The following is a 19,428-nucleotide window of genomic DNA, read 5'->3' as shown; positions in this document are numbered from 1 at the left end:
GAGAAGACAGATCTCGATCTTTATTGTGTTTTTTTGGTTCGTGTTTAACCGAATTATCGGTTAAGCCAATTAAACCGAAAAAAAAAAAAAAACAGAACCAAAAATTTATTTTGTTTCAGTTCAGATTTGTAACGGTAAACGTATTTTTATTTGGTTATTCGGTTTGGTAGTCGATTATACAATTTGATTAATTCGCTTTAAGCAATTATTTTTTTTGGTTTGGGTGTCAGTTACACCAGCATAAAAATATAAAAACCAAATAAACTGACAACAGAACTTAAAGACACTCCATTATGAGTTTGTTTTAATATTGAGTGATTAAGGTGAATGCCATTAAGTCAAGTGCAGCATATTTTTATTGGGTATTTTTTAGGGTTTAATTATTAACAGGATCGAATATAACCTGTTAATGGGATCGAATTTAACCCGTTAACGGGATCAAATTTATTTTCATTAACAGGTTGATATGAGATTTTGTGTTTAATGAACTGCAATATATACATGAATGTTGTTCCGAGATGATTGCAGATATTCTATACAAATTTAAATTGCAGATCTAACTATTTTAAATTACTTTTAAAGCTGTTTGTTCAAACATATATCTTAAAAAAAAACAAAGAAATTTGATATTTTATTTTTATATATGGTGGTTAGAAATAGCATGTAGCTTGGATGATTTGCTTCATGGATTTTGTTCACCTGTTAGTGAATTTGTAAATCGATGAACTTCAATTGATACAGGTTTCGAAGGATGTTAGATGTGGTTCTTTTGTTTTCTTTCATCTCTCTCGGGTTTCTCTCTTTCTCTCCTGATTGAACACAGATTTGAAGAAATCCTATGGATTTTCAGGTTTGTTCCTGACTAACTTTTAGATTCAATTTTCTTGCTGTAGGTGGTCCTTTTGTTTTAGTTTTCTTACCGACTACGAGATTATGGATATCCAAATTTGATTAATTGGTAAGGAAATGTTGAATTGCAGGAAGAGTTTGCACCGTCTAAAGTTACCGCACCACCACGAACGAGCGGCAGGAATGGTTTTCTTGGGGCGTTTATGACGCATCCACATTGCTGGTCAGTTGTCAGGACCCCTATTTTTTATATTTATTTTTGTTTTTTGCTTCAAGTGCGTTAAATTAGGGTTGTTAATAAATAAAAAAAAATGTTGGTTTTAAAAATTGGTGGTGGTGTGATACAGTGGAGGAATGACAATGATGGATGGTGTGTAATTGTTGTTATAATTGTGTTTTTAGTGTCAATTCAACGTTGATTTTGTTGTTACACTTGGTTACAGAAAGGGATACAAGAGGAGAAAACAAGAAGACATTTTTTATTGGCTTCAACTTATGTTTGGGGTTCAGGTAATTATTGTTTGTATCAACGTTTTGTTTGGCATTATGACTTCTGTATATATCCAACCTGTATTGCAGCTTGTACAACTTCTTAAATTTTGTGAATAGAGAACTCTCGAATTGGTGATGCTGGAAATGATGTGAAAATGATCAACAAACTGATATTGTGTTGGTATAAGGGTAAGAGAAGGAGCGCAGGCTGCAAGGGCTGCTAATTATGTATAGGAAGAATTCAGTCTGCAAGTCATTTTCTCTCTTCCGAACCGGTTATGATTCTTACTTTTTTTTTAATTAGTTGTTAAACATTTGGGAGGGTAAAACTGTTTCGGTTCATATCAGTCTACAAATTTGTGAGGTTTATGATTCTTATTTGTTTTGGTTCATATCAGAATACTAATTATTATATTGAAATTATGATAAACATAACCAAATGATAGATTAGCCGGATTCAAGCTTTTTTAAGCTAAACGAGTCCGAGAATCACTTATCGAGGCCATGTAGGCTTAAAAATAAGCTTATTTAATAAATGAGCATGAGAATCACTTATTGAGCTCGAGTAGGCCTCCAAGCCTACATGAGCCCAATATTTATATAATTTTTTTAATGTTTTAAGTATATGTTTATAGAATAATATTTATATATTAAAATAATGATCTTCGGTAAGTTTTCGTTATCCCGTGTATGCATTTGTGTGGTTGAGTTTATATTAAATTCGATATTTTTGTTTAGCTGCTAAGCTTACATTTATAGCTGTCATATTATTGTGTTTCCAAATGATGTTATACAGTATCACATGAACACAAATTTAATGTTTTGGTATGTTTATATTTGTATAGGCCATGAAAGGTAGTTGGAAAACAAAAAGCACCAAGATTGAAGATCAGAAAAGAAAGATGGTGGTTGTTGCGGCAAGCTCATGTGCAACGTCTGAAATGATGTGATTGTGATGTGTTATTTGCATAATTTTGATTTTTGTTCTATCAAATAAATAAAAACATACCATATATTTGTGATTTTAGTTCTTTCATGTGCTGTTTTGAGGAGCACTAACTTCAAAAGTGAATTGGTTGATTCTAGAAATGTTTAACATATATTGTTGTATAGCAAGTTAATTTTGGATCCCGCTGCATCGCGCGGGTATCCTACTAGTGTATATATATATATATTAGAACTTAATTAATTTTTGTTAGTAATCCTGCATAACTTGACTTACAATGCCGGTGTTTGACTGACACAATTCCTTAACTTGATCACTTGGCCTCACACGTACGTATTCATTCTCATGTAAATTGGTCATCTCTGTTTAGCATTAATTAAATTGAATAAGAAGTAGAGGCATTCAGAAAGGACACCGGGATTGAGATAATACAAGATGTCCGTCTTCGAAATGGATGGCTAATGGAAAAGATACAAGTGGTTAGCAATATTGGTTCTTAACCAAAGTCGTTGCCGATAGCAAATAGTCAATACAACCTTTGGTTTTTGCTGCGTTTCTTGATGATTGAGGTGGGTATACACCATCAAATGTGAAAGTGAACCCAAGGGCAAGTTATCTATGCAGAGGGTTGTGAAACTTCTAAAAAGTCAAATTAGCTTGTGCCTTTCCTTCATTGAAAGAATTTTGCAGGTTCTTTTCTTATTTTAATTATTATGAACTATATGATGGTTTTCCATTTTTGGTGCAGAGCCTGGTTTCTCAATTCACAAACATGGAATATGCTTCTAAAGAGCTTCCAGGATCCGAAGACGGTAGTTGCTTAGTTTGTTAATTGGCATGTAAGATGTCCACCAGAAATTAGGGTACTTGTCAATTGGCATCTCTACTTACGCCTCTTTGTCAACAAGTTTACTCTACACTTATTTGTGATGCATATAGCCCAACTTTATCATGCTATAAGATGTACAAGTGGGTTAACAAATGTAAGCCTTATGTTTGAATAGGTCAAAATATACCGGGTTCTGGGTAGAATGTGTTAGTGTCAAAACATGACGTTGTTAAAACATTATTAAATTGGTCCGGGTCGAGATGGGTAGTGACCAGTTTTGAAATTATATAAAGAATTGTTTAAAGTTCGTACAAAATGTATTTCAGGTCCGTTTTGACCTGTTGTTTGTAGCAGCAGTATGTGTCAAAATATGAAGGAGATTTGGTGTCAAATTGGGATTGGCAACTGGAAGATTTGAGCGTACGAATATGGACAATGAAAATAACAAGAATAAAGTGATTCAGATAAAGGGCAATTTCGTTGCCTGGTCTCATCTATGTCATCCGGGTCTTGGAATCCAGTACACACGAATGCTCTTATTACCATATGTAGTACTCATAATTTGTCAAACCAAAGCAATGACTAAGATTGGATGTGCATCAAATGTCCCAATCACAACTATACATTTCGACCCGACTACAAAGCAATAGCCTGAGAAATTTATTTTTTTCATCATATAGTTTTCCATTCGATTAGCAATTTAAAAATTATACATTTTGATTATTATAGTATGGGTTAATATTAATATGATTAGAAATTATCTTTCATTATAATTTGTTTATAATATTTATTAGCGATTAAAACTTACCTAAGTGCATGTCGTTAAAAGTGTTATTAATAGTATTCTAATTACTATAATTTATGATAATTCTATTATTATTTTCGTTATAACTATTAGTATAATTAATATTAATATAATTATTTAAAATAATAATAATATTATTATTTAATTGCGATATGTAAGGCTTATCATATAGATAGACCACACTAATACCACTAACTCGAAACTTTAATAAAAAAATAAAAACAATAAACTAATAAGAAAATTAACATAAGCAATATACAATGTATCGTAAGACGATTGAAAAACTAACATAAACAAGTATCATCTTGTTTTGTGTTGTCTTTGACTCCTCACCCTCTGTCTTTGTAGCTTTGTTTTTACTCAACCTTCGCTAACAGTTAACCTATAGCAAGCTATATTGCAGTCACAAAACCACCCGATGCCGTCGAATTTCCGCCGCGTCTATGCCGCAAACTGAACTCATGCTGATCAAATCCTCAATGTGTCGCCGCAACGCACGGGCTCATTTACTAGTAGACATATAATTACATAGCATACTATTACTAAGACAGTTAAATAATATATATCATATCATGTATACACATAAAACTAAAATTATAAACGCATACAAAAACAATCATATAAGCATATTCAAATAAAAATTTTAAACTAATAATAAATAGTTAAAAAACCGAATTTGAGACTGAAAAATTACTCACAAATTGAATTGTAAAAATAAAACTCAAAACGAACTGAGCTAGCCTAAGCTCAAGCTTATCTCGTAAGTCGTTAACAGCCGGTGAAGCTTCATTTGTACCTTTAGGTTTCATTGTCTAGTCAAACGAGCGTTAAATCGTTTATTGATCACAACAAAATTTTTTTTTTCCCTTTTTTTTGTTTTTCTTTCTAAACACACATCATATACATTCTCTTCTGGTACACTTTCACCTTAAAACTCAAAACCAAAAGCATTCATAAAAAAACACTCACAACCACAATTAAAGACAGAAAATGTGCATTTCTTATCATTGATTCTAAGATGAACAACACCAGGTTTTGTTAGGTACATTATCTTGGTCCGAATCGGTCTCCAAAACAACCGTTTTTCCATTTCCTGACAAAGAAGGCTCGTGTTTCTGAGACTGCATAACTTTCCTGCTCAAAATGTTGTAAATCTCTTTAACAACCGTCTCAAACGCAGCCGTCACATTGGATGAATCTAAGGCCGAGGTTTCCATAAAAAATAAACCCTCGGATTCAGCCAACAGCTTTCCTTCCTCCGTGGAAACCTCCCTCGCATCTTTAAGGTCCGACTTGTTTCCAACAAGTATTGAAACGACGTTCATATCCGAGTGAGCTGATCAAGAAAACAATAGAAAGAGTAAATTACACAAATCATTATTGCAGTTTTGGTCTAAGGTCTAAAACCAAACCAATAGGCTATAACTAATGTTTCGGTTTTTAGATTTTCATAACCGATCAGTTTGACTATAAACAGTTCGGATATTGGAAAAGATGGTTCGGTTAGTTAACCACCACTGGCTTTGGGTACATTTGGGTTGTTCATGAGCCGAGCCATGGCAAGTTCAAGCTGAAAAATCAAGCTCTGGCCAGCTCATGGCTCGTCGAGCTGCCTCGTTATTTTTTTTGTTTTTACAAATATTGATAGATCAAAGACAAAATATAATTTTTTAACATACAGTTACGCCGATAATACAAATTATAACATTATATTTACTATTTTTCTTCAGGCATATAATATGCACTATTTTTGTTTTCTTTTTAAAATATTGTTATATGTTGTTATTATATATTTTAAAATTTGGGGTTAAATTTAAGGAGCCAATAAAGCAAGCCAACGAGCCGGTTATCGAGCAAGCCATGAGCCAAGCCAACCATGGCTCAAGCTCGGCTCGTTTAGATACGAGTTTTTTTCCCGCGAGCCACGAGCTTTTTGAACAGCCCTAATGTGGATTCAAGCTAATTACAATTAATAAATCCAGTTATATGCTAGGTCAAATAAAATACTAGTAAATCATTTAAATTTATAAATGCCAGTGAGCGACAAATAATATGTCATTTATTTAAAAAAAACTAACTTTCAACGTATAATATATAAAAATAAAAATAAACACAAAACTAACTTTTTCGACATATAATACATTGTTAATAAAATATACAAAGGTTTGTTCAGTTCTTTAGTTTGGTTATTTGCCCTTGCACACATTACTAAAATAATTATCCAAAGCTATCAGATAATGGGATTTGGATGTGCATTTTGAAAACAGATTACTAAATAATCAGTTTCGTATGAAAGTAACTATCAAAAACTAATAATCTGAAAGCACTTACTGTGAAGTTCATTAAGCCATCTGCCAATGCTATCAAACGTTTGGTGTCTACTAATATCATAAACCAAAAGAGCTCCAACAGCACCTCGATAATAAGCCGATGTAACCGCTCTAAACCGCTCTTGACCAGCAGTGTCCCAAATTTGGGCCTTAATTTCTTTCTTTTTAATTTCAATTTTCTGGGTTTGAAATTCTACTCCTATTGTTGACTTTGAATTTGGGTAAAACTCGTCTCTGGCAAATCTTGCAAGCAAGTTTGACTTTCCAACAGCCGAGTCACCGATTAACACGATCTTAAACAGGTAATCGTCACCAGAATCCTCTTGGGAGTAAAATGCCATATCCTACTATTCTATTTATCTGATATGATACAATGCTACGAATACGTTGATTCCATTATATGTATCAATCAAATCCTGTGAAGCATCGAACTTTACCTAGTCAGCACACCACGGTCAAATAATTAAAGATTTTATTATAAGATGACAAAAAGAAAACAGAAAACTTCAAAGGCAAGATAAGTAAGCAAGGTATCTTAACAAGTCCTCAAACTTTGGCAAACACCAGATGGAGGTTATTATCGGAACTTTTTAAGTTATTTCTTCTAGAAGTGGCAATCCTGATCTGTCTAATTATGAGCTGACTCGGGTTATGTTGCATCTCTAACAAGGCATACAGGTCAAAACTCACCCATAGTGTACTGTTAAAGCATAAAACTTCCTTAACAGTTTCATTACCAAAAAACTAGATTTTAACTGAAATAATATCACATTTTCAGGAAGGGAGAATCGTTATCTTTTTTGGGTACCTTCGGTGAAATGGCAAGAATCAATATTTTCCTTTAAGCATAAGCTATCTTATATTTTTTTAACTCATATGTCATAACTAGACTCACATATTAAAAAAATAATGACAGTAAACGTATGTAACCATTGAATTTTTCAGGGCATCAAGTGTCCATGAGACTGTATAGTATTTATTATATCTAATCCTCAAGCAAACTAACACAAAAACTGAAATTGCACACAGATAACTAAGCATATAATAAATACAACTTGTGAGCAAAAAACTAGTATTTAACTGAAGCGCAAACTGAACACAACAAAAGTTCATCAAGTTGCTGTAAGAAGCTGAATAAGATAGGTTTTAAGAGCACTCATTGATAGTTGTTTGGTCCACATATTATTAACTACTAGCAGTTGATTTACAGTCTGCAAGAATTGAAAGGTTCACAGAACCGATCCCAGATTAATTTATTGAGCAAATGGCGTGTAGGGTCGAATTATTGAGCAAATGGTTGGTAACAACTGAAGCATCGATAGCGAAAACTGATGCAATTAACAGCGATTGAAAGTTATGGCAATTATCATTGTGAATTGTCATGTCGATTCACGAAGGATTTCTAAGGTTCGTTGCACCGGTTAAACCCTACATTAAGGAGTAATTTTTGCATGATTTGAGACATCAAATTTCACTGAGATTTCCATACTCGTTCTTGAAACCTATATCTTACCCGATTAAAGATTTGGAGTACCACCAAAATAACTTTAATCTGAAAGTGATCTCACGACTCAAAGGTTACCCTAGAAGACTTCAAACCAAAAGCACAAGGAATGTGTCGATTCTATTCGATGTTAATTATAAAACGAGAGATATTCCCAACAGTCGACTTAGCTAGCATGGTTGTTTAGTATTTACAAATGTAACAAACTGATCTGAAAAACACCACTAAATGATTGATCAATTGCCAGGAAGCGTGAGCAAAAAATGCATTTCGATCGATGGATCAACCGTCAACAGTCTAAATGATTGATTTTTTATACTAATACATAAGATGTGGTCATTCCTTACATATTATCACAATTTCTAGTTAGTTTAACTTGCCATGGCCATCACACTTTACCTCTTCGAATAGATGTTTGATGCTATTAAATATCACATCAATTTTTAGATCTCCTGACATTTTCTATTATTGTTGTTAGACCCTCTAAAAAACATACGGGCAATAATAGAAAATGCCAACAAATTCAACAATTGATGTGATATTCCAATAGAAGCAAGCGACAATTCAAGGACATACAGCATGAGGGTCATGACAACTCAAATTAGCTAAAATTTCAGATAACACTACATAAACGACCACATCCTCTGTATTGAGTAGAGATTATCAACTATTTAAACATTTGACGTTAGTCCATCAAACAAAATGCCTTTCCTGCTCACTCATCTATCAATCGATCCAACAAACAAAATCCTCACAAATTTAGACTTCTAATGGTGTTTTTAAGATCAATTTCCAAAAATCTAAACAATCAATCAAGAGGATCTACTATTTTTTATTCGCTTATACAAATCACGAGGTAAATATGTATCCCAAGTTTGTTAATTGAGAAAGAAAGATAAATACACAAAAAAACAATTAAAATTATCAAAAATTACAAACATATTTTCTATCAATCGAAGTAATTAACTGCTTAAACTGTTACAAAAAATATTACTCATATTCACAAACAAACGCAAATGGGCCCACCCGAAACACAACACGATTCTAAATGGGCCGACCCAAGACGACACGATTAGATATATGAGTCAGGTTAGAATATGAGCATGCCAACCGGAAACCTATCAACCCGACAACCCGATTTATGAAATTAAATATCATCCACAATCAATTGGAAGGATCTGCCGTTTTTAATTTAAAACCTAAATTTAGAACCAGAGTATAGCCGGACGACCCGAAACCCAACCCAACCCAACCCAACCCAAATCCGACATGAAATAAAACAGGTTTCCGTAGACAAACATAAAACAACCCGTACGGGTCAGGTTAGCGTTAAGGACTCTGAACCCGAAACCTATCAATCCGCCAACCCGATTTCCGAAACTAAATATCACCCACAAAACAAGGTCAACGATACTAAATAATCTACCTAACAAAATCCCTTAACAAGGTCTCTCTAAACAAGGTCAACGATACTAAATAATCTCCCTAACAAAACAAGGCCCACAAACAGCCTTATTTCCGCTAAACACTCAAAACAAATCATAAAATGTCCGTACAACCAACAAACTTACTGAAATTGAACAGCTGACAATGCAGATCGAAGTGCGTATGACAACAGAACAAATGCAGATTGTTAGCAATTTGATGAAGAATGTGTTGAAATTAGGGTTTGAATCGGAAGTGATGAACAACAACAGGTAGATTTACATTATAGCTACAGGTACAAGTAAAGTACAGTACAATACAGGAAGACAAGTCTCTCTGTCTGTGTAAATGGGCCGCAAAATGGGCTTTTTCTAATATATTTTGAAAAGTCCAACTTGCAACTATAAAAAGTCAACGTGCACCGCCAACTTAAATTTGTTTAGACGTGTGTTTTTTTTTCAACGTGCCAGGGTGACATATCATTAAGAAATATATAATAACTAGTTTTTATTCTTATATTACGGGGTTATTTAATTTATTGTAAAAAGTTAATAATATGCTAGGGTTTGATGATAAACGAGTTTCACAAATAAATGAGATGTTATAATCCGGTTTAAAAGTTATCTGGGCTTGGTAAGCCTAATGACCCGTTTATTTTTTTTTACTATAAAATTATTTCTTAATTATAAATAATTTATTTTTTTTATTTATTAAAACATTATACTTTTTTTTAGTATATCCCTATTTTATATGATTTTCATATCAAATATTTGATTAGATTAATTGTTAATTTAATGAGTTATTATAACCCATTTAAAGAATATATGAGTTTGGTGACACCCACACCCGTGAATTCGGGTCAAATGCATGAGAAAGCTCCATTTACAAATAATGCAATCTGGTGGCTTGAGAGAATGCAGGGAGGTTTCATTTATTTATAATAACTAATTTTTATCCCCCGTATTATGGGGGTTGTTTTATATTATTTGTTTATAATATTTATTTATTTTTTGAATTTTTATTTTTTTTATTGTATGAAAGTTAATAATATACTTATGGTTTGATGATAAATTGTTTCACAGATAAATGAGATGTTATAACCCGGTTTAAAAGCTATATGGGTTTGATGAGACTCAAGACCCATTTATTTTTTTATTATAAAAATGGTTTTTTAATTATAAATAATATATATCTTTTTTTAAATAAATCAGATATTAATTTTTAGTATATCTCTATTTTATAGGATTTTTTTATATTAAATATTTGGTGAGATTAGTTCTTAATTTAATGAGATGTTATAACCCGTTTAAGAAATATATGAGTTTGATAAGACCCATATACGTGAATTCGGGTCAAATGCATGAGAAGTCTTTATTTAAAAGTCAAGCAAATCTGGTGACTTCAAAAAAGGGGGGAGCGACCATATCGCGACACCTAGGATTTTTGGGTTTTTGTTTATATATATTATAGATAATAATAATAATAATAATAATATTATTATTAATTTTAGTTTTGGAGATTCGAACCCGAGCTAACCCAAACTTGAATTATAGTAATTCAGTTTGTTAATTAGGTCTGATTTTTGACTTTTGGATTAACCCGAAAAATTTGAATAAAGTTTTCGTTTTCGAAACATGATATCAGGTAGATTACGTACTTGTCACTTTTAATCGTAAACCGAAACCCAAACTTGAACTAACTCAAACTCGAATCATAGTAATTTGGTTTGGTTATTGGGTCTTATTTCTAGGTTTTGGGTTAACTCGAAAAACCCGAATTAGGATTTCGTTTTCAAAACGTGGTAACGTGGTATCAGGTAGAATCCGTACTTGTCACTTTTAATCGTAAACCAAAACCTGAATGTGTATGTTAGGGCATATATTTTATGCTGAGGATACTTCATCCTTATATAGCTTGTGGATCATTTATCCTTGAGGTATGTTCCAGATTTCGAAGGATCAAGGATCGTCGGTATTACTTGTATACTAACAATTGTATTTAAGTGGTGTTGTGATTAATAGGTATAACGGCTATAGGACCTGGTCTACCTATTTACTCGCTATTGGACTCCTTCAGCACGTGGTCAAAAGGCATGGACTAAGCTAGTGGGAGAGTGGCGAATTAATAGGACTTCTAGTTAGTTTTTATTTTTTGTTTATAACGAGTTTATAATCAGTTAGGTTATTCACTTGTCACTCGGCACACTTTAGCAATATTCAGAACTCTCTCTAGCTGTACACACACACACACACACATAGAAAACATTGTATTATTGATCATAATCTCCACCATTGTAACTTCATTTTTGATCAATAAAGTGGTGATAGATGATTTGTCATCACCCGAGGTTTTTATGCCGGCGATCCTATAAAGATCAAGGGCTTTTCCTCGTATAAATCTCTGTGTTCATTGATATATTACGTATACTATTATAAACACCAAGTCCCACAATCACTAATTTGGTTACTTGATTTTTAATTTGAATTTTGACCAAAACAATTTGGCACCCACCGTGAGGATTTGGTGCTATAATCCAAGATTATTTCCTATCAATTTTCAACTTTTTCTACCCATATCACTTTCAATGGCCTCTCGACCAACTTCTACTTCAACCACCATGCCTTCTTCGGCTGCTCTCTCATCAAGAGCTTCACTGTCAATGCCTCCTCCACTTACAGGAGGACCAAAGACCACCGCTGCTGAAAACAAGACGCAGATTCCAGTCTTCCAGAGCTCAAAAACCATTGCTGCAACTTCTGTGGTAAATTCTAGCAATGATTTTTCTGCTATGTTTTCACAGGTTAAGGCGTATATGGATTATGGAGCAGCAGAACAGGACTAACCAGAAGATCCTTCGTGAGATAGAAGATATCAAGAAGACTAAGAGGCCAGTGGAGGATCAGACTCCCCTGATGCCTAGGATGCTGGATTTCACTATTCCAGGATCTGTGGCTCAATTTGCTCAAGGATCATCTATCCTTCAACCAGGATCCATGGGTCAACAAGCTCCAGGATCCTCTTTCCTTCAGCAATGACCATCTATCCTTCAACCAAGATCCATGAGTCAGCAAACTCAAGGATCCTCTTTCTCTCAGCAATGATCATTCATCCTTCAGCCAGGATCCTCTAGGTTGTATCATCAAGGATCCTTCAACTTCCAACCTCAAGTATCCTTCTGGCAGAGTCAAGGATCCTCAGGAATTCAGCATCAAAGGTCTTCAGATGTCCATGAAGGAGATATCATCCCTGTTTTGGATAAAAATTGGCTAAGGATAATGTATCCAAATATGTCAAGTGAGATACAGTGCTAACACGATAACAGTGAACGTATAATCGAAATCTTGATGAACACAGGGATTCAATTACGAGGGAAAAACCCTTAATTACGATATTCTTTACTTCGGTCAAAAACTAACAAGGTAATCTTTGGTCGAATTGCTTCGGTCAAGGATTAACAAGGTAATCTCTGGTCGTACGGTATGTGATTATAGTAATCTCCGGCACAAAAAACACCCGGACGGTGAAAACTATCACCGTCAAGTTTATTAATGGTAAAAGGTGATTACAAATGTTGTGGAATTTATGATCGACGTTACAAAGTAAGCTAGTGAGTAGAGAGAATATTTGGTTCTACTCTAGTGTGTGTGATAGTACATGTGTCTCTCTAGTCGTTCATAACTCGATTATATATTGAAAATACAATTAACAACAATTCCTAATAATCCGCAAGTCCTCCACTAGCCACTCCCATTACTTTGACCACGTGCCACAGAAGTCCAGTAGCGAGATAAGCGGAAGAATAAGTCTAAGAGCCGTTGTTGATATTTATACATCAATCTTCACACGAGATCATCCATTACTAGCTACGGTTAATAAGGATCCTGGATCCATATTCCAGCTAGAGAATACTCCATGAGGGTAATTGATGTCTGCACGTCTTAAAGTCGTCATACCTGTCTAACACATTACCATACTAAACACAATCATTAGTAAACAAATAATACCGAGGATCGTCGATCCTTTATATCCTGATATATATCTCAAGGATAAACTATCCACAAGATAGTTAAGGATTAAGGATCCTCAGCATAAAATTCATGCCCTAACAATTGCCCCCAAAATGGCGGGTGACAGTGGAATACAGCTGTTATTTTGAAATTCAAAATTACTGCGAAAACAGATAGATGGGACGGTTTTGCCAGAATTATTTACCATTTAGCCCCCAAGATAATAATAACCATCTATATATGCCTCCCTATATCTTTGATTATAACCATACCTTCAGCCGACGCATCAAGTATCCTTCTTATGCTTTTCTTATTTTCTTCAACAATGTCTAATGCTTCATCTTCTTCTTCTTCGTCTCACTCTAAACCTTTCAAACGAACCTCCGATAACCCTGAGTTGTCGGAAATGGAACCCCAATGCCTCTTAGCCAACCCGTCTACCGAGATTTGCAAACTTACGGATCCCGAGATTGATGAATTTCGTTCGCTGTTCCCTCCGAAAGCCCTATTTCGACCATACGAATCCAGCGTCCGCTGCAATGTATACTCCAAAGTCTGGGTCTGTTTTCCGGCGACTCCATTTCTGATTGGCTACAAATATCCCTTTCCGTCTTTTTCTCAAACTTCTTTGATTCTACCGGCATATCCTATATACAGGCTATGCCTATGGTTTGAAGGGTTCTCAGCACTATCGAGAGAATCATAGAAGAGCAAGAGATGGACATCGGCCTTCCAGAGTTATCACATTTGTACACCCTCACTACCCACGGTCCTGCCCGATTTATCTTCAAATCTAAGCCACGACAACCTCACCCGATATCAAAAGTCACTTTAAACGATACCTTGTGGAGGAACCAGTTTTTCTTTGTAAAACGTGACTCAATACCAGGGGGATTGACCTTCCTTCAAAGTGGGTTAGAAAGGGTAGGATCCTGGATCCTTAAGAAATAGCAGGATCCTTGATGCTTTAACTTGAATTCTGATTTTTCCTTTTTGTTTGCAGTTGACAACTTTGCTTCTTTGGGCAAGTTACCTGGCACAGAAGAAAAGACAAAATGGTTCCTAGCACTAGATACCAAGATTAGGACCTTTCAAGCTCATTTTATTGAAGGTTTTTGTGATATCTCCTCGGGTTCAAGCATGTCAAGTAAGTTAATAATTTTAATATAAATAAGATTAGAATAAGAAAACTTATCTGTTAACTTTTTTCCTTTCCAGACGCCAAGAAATCCCAAAAGTCAGCCGGCAAGTTCTCCTTGGAAGATATTGAATGTATGGTCACCTCCCCTGTTGGCAAGAAGGAGGCTTCGAAGGCAGGCACTAGTTCCGAGCCCAAGACTGCAACAACCAGGGCTAAATCCGCGGCTTCCAAGAGGAAGAGGTCCTCTGATCCTGAGACCCATTATGACATTGTCCTCTCTGTAAGTATCCTGACACTTTGATTTGTAGGATCCAATATCCTTCTGACTTTGATTACTTTGTTGTGTGTAGGCCATGAGTGCTTTCAAAGAGCATTATGAAAAGATCATCGGCCAAATGAGCGACAAGTTGTCGGGATTAGGGAAAGCCGTGGTTGCCAAGGATAAAGCCATGATCTAGCTTTCCAAAGAGAAAAAACAGTTGGAGGATCAGCTATCCTTAGCCGAAGCCCAACGTCAAGAGGCAGTGGAGCAGGCTACAGATGAGGCCAAAGTGTGGGCTGCCAGGTCGGTATTTCAAGCAAGGATCAAGATGGCGAAGGGGGCTGGTGATCCTGCTTTTGACAAATCGGCTTGGGATGTGGAGAAGTGGAAGACTGCTCTTGACGATCTTGGTGGTGAGGACGACGAGGAGATGACTGAGAACACCGAGGTTGGGACTAGTGGCGTCAAGGAGGCGGTTGAAGCTGGCAAAGGAGATGGTGCTGCCGAGGGTGAAGATGCAGCGTAGGTGGGCGATGAAGGATATAGAAGACAAGGCCCGAGCCCACCTTTTTTATTGTGTTGATGTTTTCCTGAACAATTACTTTGGTCTGTAATAAACAATAGTAACTAGGATGAAGGATCCATGATCGTTAAGACAATTTGCGGGGGTGACAAAGGTGGAGGGATCCTCTGTTTATGGGGATGAAGCCTTTGTTGCCCCTGTCTTTTAATTTTCCTGCACTTATGAACTGTTAGTAGTACTCACTTAACCGGATGGATGGTCCATCTTTTGCATGGTGAAATTCAGGTTAAGAATTTTGAATAAGTCCTGGTGGCTTATTTTAATTAATATAAATCTTTTGACTATTTGCCTGTTTATTTTCAAAAGTTTGTTAGATATAGCTTTAACATTATTGATAGTTTTGAAAAAAATATTGATTAAGAGATTTTAGGATAAAAGATCCTTATGAAAATTACGTAGGATAGAATATTCTTAAAAAACAAACAGTAGGATAAGGTATCCTTAAAAGATGATAAAAGTTATACAATAGAATATCCTTAAAGGACAACTTTTAGGATAAGGTATCCTTAAAAATAGGTAAAAAATTTTAGTAATAAAATATTTTCAAAGGAATAACCTTCTAACTTGAAATATCCAAAATTATTGCAACTAAGATAATACATAAATTCATTAACAGAGACCATACCAGAAGGTCTAGGTAGACCTACGTTACCATAAGTACTGAACTCTCAGTGATCCTTGAAGGAATAACGTTAGGATTCTGGATCCTTAGAATTTTGTCTTCATGAAAAACTTAGTAAATCTGTTGCAAACAATTCATAATATTAATTGGGATTAAACCCACCGAGCTGGGGACAAGCCCATAAATTAACTGGGGACAAGCCCGTGCAACTTGGGACTAGCCCAAAACTAGGGACAATCCCGGGTAACTGGGGACAAGCCCGTGAAACTGGGGACTAGCCCAAAATTGGGGACAAGCCCAAATACGAATGTTAACTAGGGACTCGCCCGAACGAAGATAACGTGAAAACGTTATAAACCTTAGCTAACATGAAAATGTTAGAAACCTTTGTCTTGAGATAACATGAAAACGTTATAAACCGGTGGTATGGTACGTCTACCATAATTCGTAGGATCCTCCATATAGCCGAAAACAACGAAATTGTCAGCCACTAAGCGTGTACTGGTCCCGCTGGCCCGGACTATACGTTGGATAGCGTGCGCTCCAGGCGAGAGTGTAGAAACTCTATTTATAAGAAAGGTGAAAACCTTTAAACCTTATTAGAGGATATGACCATCGGGGGTCATACCCAAACGTGGGCTAGGCCAAGGGAAACAGGATAGTACCTTGAATGTAAAGGAGAGGTGGCCAACCTCTTGATCATCGAACATATTATTATAACCCTGCATTGATAGTTAAAACTTGGAAAAGATAAAATGTTAAGAATACGTTATCCTTAAATTAGTAATAAGAAATTGAAAAGGATAAGTAATCGGATAGATATTACCAATTTCGGGGATCCTTGATCCTTTAAGGATAATATATCATCTCAGGATACTGGATCCTGATCAGAAAAAATACTTCTTGAGGTGGATAACATTCCATGCTCTTGGTAATCTATTGCCTTCCATTGTGAGCAAATGATATGCCCCATTTCCTGCTTCCGACTCGATCTGATAAGGTCCTTCCCATTTGGGTGCTAATTTTCCATCAGCCGGATTGGTAGTATTTTGGAAGGCTTTCCTCAAAACTAGATCTCCTTCTTGAAATCTTCTGATCCTTATATTCTTGTTGTATGCCCCAGCTACCCTTTGTTGATAAGCTGCCATTCTGATTTTGGCTAGGTCTCTGAGTTCTTCAATAGTATCCAAGTCTTCAAGAAGGATTTCATTATTGGCTTCAGGATCACGGATGCTCGTTCTTGCTGTAGGAACCACCATCTCTGTTGGGATCACTGCTTCTGAACCAAATACCAACGAAAAAGGTGTTTGGCCTGTTGCATTCTTAGGTGTTGTCCTGTCGGCCCAAAGAACATATGGTAGTTCTTCGGCCCATTTTCCCTTCTTGGATCCTAGATTCTTCTTTAAATTGTTGATGATGATTTTGTTGCTAGACTCCGCTTTACCATTAGCTTGAGGATGCACTGGTGTTGAAGTAATCATATTTATGCCCCAACTGTCACAAAAGTTAGTTGTTTTTTTCCCAATAAATTGGGAACCATTATCACATATAATCTCAGAAAGAATGCCAAATCTAGTTATAATATTCCTTTTAATAAAGATATAACTTCCTTCTCGGACTTGTACGAATGGTTCTACTTCAATCCATTTAGAGAAGTAGTCCGTTATGGCAAGCATAAAGACCTTTCCACCTGGTGCCTTTGGTAGGTTCCCAACAATGCCCATTCCCCATTTCATGAAAGGCCATGAAGAGGATATAGGATACATTGGTTCTACTGGTTGATGAAGGATATTTGCATGCCTTTGGCAGGCATCACACTTCTTCGAGTACTCTACTGCATCCTTCTTCATTGTTGGCCAGAAGTACCCAGTTCTAAGTATCCTGGAGAATAATGCCCTTCCTCCTGTGTGGTTGCCGCAATCTCCTTTGTGAAAGTCTTTAAGTACTTCTTGGATTTCAGGATCCTCGATGCACCTCAAGTATGGACCTGCAAGAGATATTCTGTATAGCATATCATCTAATAAAATGTATTGTGATACCTTGAGTTTGAAGGATTTGGGATTCTCGGTAGTTGGAATCTCTCCTGCTTGAATGTACTTCTTGAGCGGAAGGATCCATGATTATCGGTTATTTGAGGATAATGGATCCCAGAGTACAATTTCTTTGTCATTCGTTATCTCTCCAACTTCTTGTTCTCCTATTGCTGGCGAGAGAACATGAATGATTGGAATCTTCGTATCTTCTGGAATTTTCAGAGATGAGGCTAGATTTGCCAAAGAATCTGCCCCGACATTTTCTTCTCTTGGTACCTGCACAATACTAAACAGTTCGAAGGATTTTGCTAGTTCCTTCACAACATCTAGATATTTGATTAGTTTTTCTCCTTTAGCAGCATATGAGCCATTAAAGTGGTTAGCAATCAACAATAAATCTATATATACTTGAAGACACCTGATCCTCATGCATTTAGCTAATTGCAAACCTGCGATCAAAGCCACGTATTCTGCTTCATTGTTTGTTGCTTGAAACTCACAGGCTATAGACTGGGGTAATATGTCCCCCTGTGGCGATTTCAGTAGGATCCCCAATCCTGTTCCTCTTACATTAGAAGCGTCGTCAGTGAAGAGTATCCAAGGATCCTAGGTCTTCTCTAGTTGTTGGACCTCCAAGTCAGCTTCTTTTTGTAGGTCACTAGTGAAATCAGCCACAAAGTCCGCCAGTGCTTGAGACTTGATTGCTGTTCTTGGCTCGTATTGGATATCATATGCACTTAATTTCACAGCCCACTTGGCCATTCTACATGATAACTCCGGTTTTCTAAGATAATTCTTCACAGGATAATTAGTTCTCAAAATAATAGGGTGAGTTTCAAAATAATGTCTCAATTTAGTAGAAGCCATAATGAGTGCAAGAATTAACTTTTTTAAATGAGAATACCTGGCTTCTGCATCTAGAATACTTTTACTTACATAGTAAACGGGATGTTGTTCACCTTCATGATCCTTTACTAAGACGGCACTCACTGCATTTCCCGAGACAGCTAAATATAGATATAAAGATTCTCCATCCACAGGCTTCATTAGAGCTGGAGCCGAGGATAAGTGATCCTTCAAGGCCTTAAGCGCAATCTCATGCTTTTCCGCCCACTCAAACTTCTTATTCTTCCAAAGGATATCATAGAAGTACTTTCACTTTTCGGAGGATCTTGAGATGAACCTATTGAGAGCGGCTATTCTTCCTGTGAGCCTTTGGACATCTTTTGCGTTTGCAGGAGACTTTAAATTGAGGATGGCTTCAATCTGCTCGGGGCTTGCTTCAATTCCTCTCTTAGTCACCATGTATCCCAGAAATTTTCCAGCCTTAACACCAAAGTGGCATTTTACCGGATTCAATTTCATGTTATACTGGTCGAGGATATTGAATGCTTCCTCGAGGTCTCTGAGGTGATCCTCAGCTCTCTTTGACTTCACCACCATATCATCCATGTAGACCTCCATAGTCTTACCTAACTGATCCTTGAACATCATGTTGACTAGTCTTTGGTATGTTGCCCCTGCATTTATTAGTCCAAACGGCATAGAAGTATAACAGTATATGCCGGTAGGAGTCATGAATGCTGTATCCTCTTGATCA

General features: G+C 35.9%; 1 protein-coding gene across 1 annotated transcript; it reads right to left on the bottom strand.

Moving 5' to 3' along the window:
* Positions 1-4,934: 4,934 nt before the first annotated feature.
* On the bottom strand, positions 4,935-9,421 carry LOC143553124 (ras-related protein RABA5a-like). The gene is made up of 3 exons (XM_077043179.1): positions 9,327-9,421; positions 6,253-6,667; positions 4,935-5,257 (listed from the first exon to the last, which is right to left on the bottom strand). The coding sequence occupies exons 2-3, from the start codon at positions 6,590-6,592 to the stop codon at positions 4,935-4,937; spliced, it is 663 nt and encodes a 220-aa protein (XP_076899294.1). The 5' UTR covers positions 6,593-6,667; positions 9,327-9,421.
* Between the last annotated feature and the right edge of the window lie 10,007 nt (positions 9,422-19,428).

Source organism: Bidens hawaiensis, unplaced genomic scaffold (genome assembly GCF_021521415.1).
Source record: "Bidens hawaiensis isolate Kalapana, Puna unplaced genomic scaffold, B.hawaiensis_p1.1 tig00017151_1, whole genome shotgun sequence".
In the NCBI taxonomy this organism is placed as follows: Eukaryota; Viridiplantae; Streptophyta; class Magnoliopsida; order Asterales; family Asteraceae; genus Bidens; species Bidens hawaiensis.
The sequence above is the reverse complement of the archived record's forward strand: the minus strand, read 5'-3'. Positions and strand labels throughout refer to the sequence as shown.

Excerpts from the sequence above, each read along its gene's own strand:
- LOC143553124 (XM_077043179.1), bottom strand. The coding sequence starts at position 6,592 with ATGGCATTTTACTCCCAAGAGGATTCTGGTGACGATTACCTGTTTAAG. Across the intron at positions 5,258-6,252 it reads ATGGCTTAATGAACTTCACA|CTCACTCGGATATGAACGTC; the intron begins GTAAGTGCTTTC and ends TTTCTTGATCAG.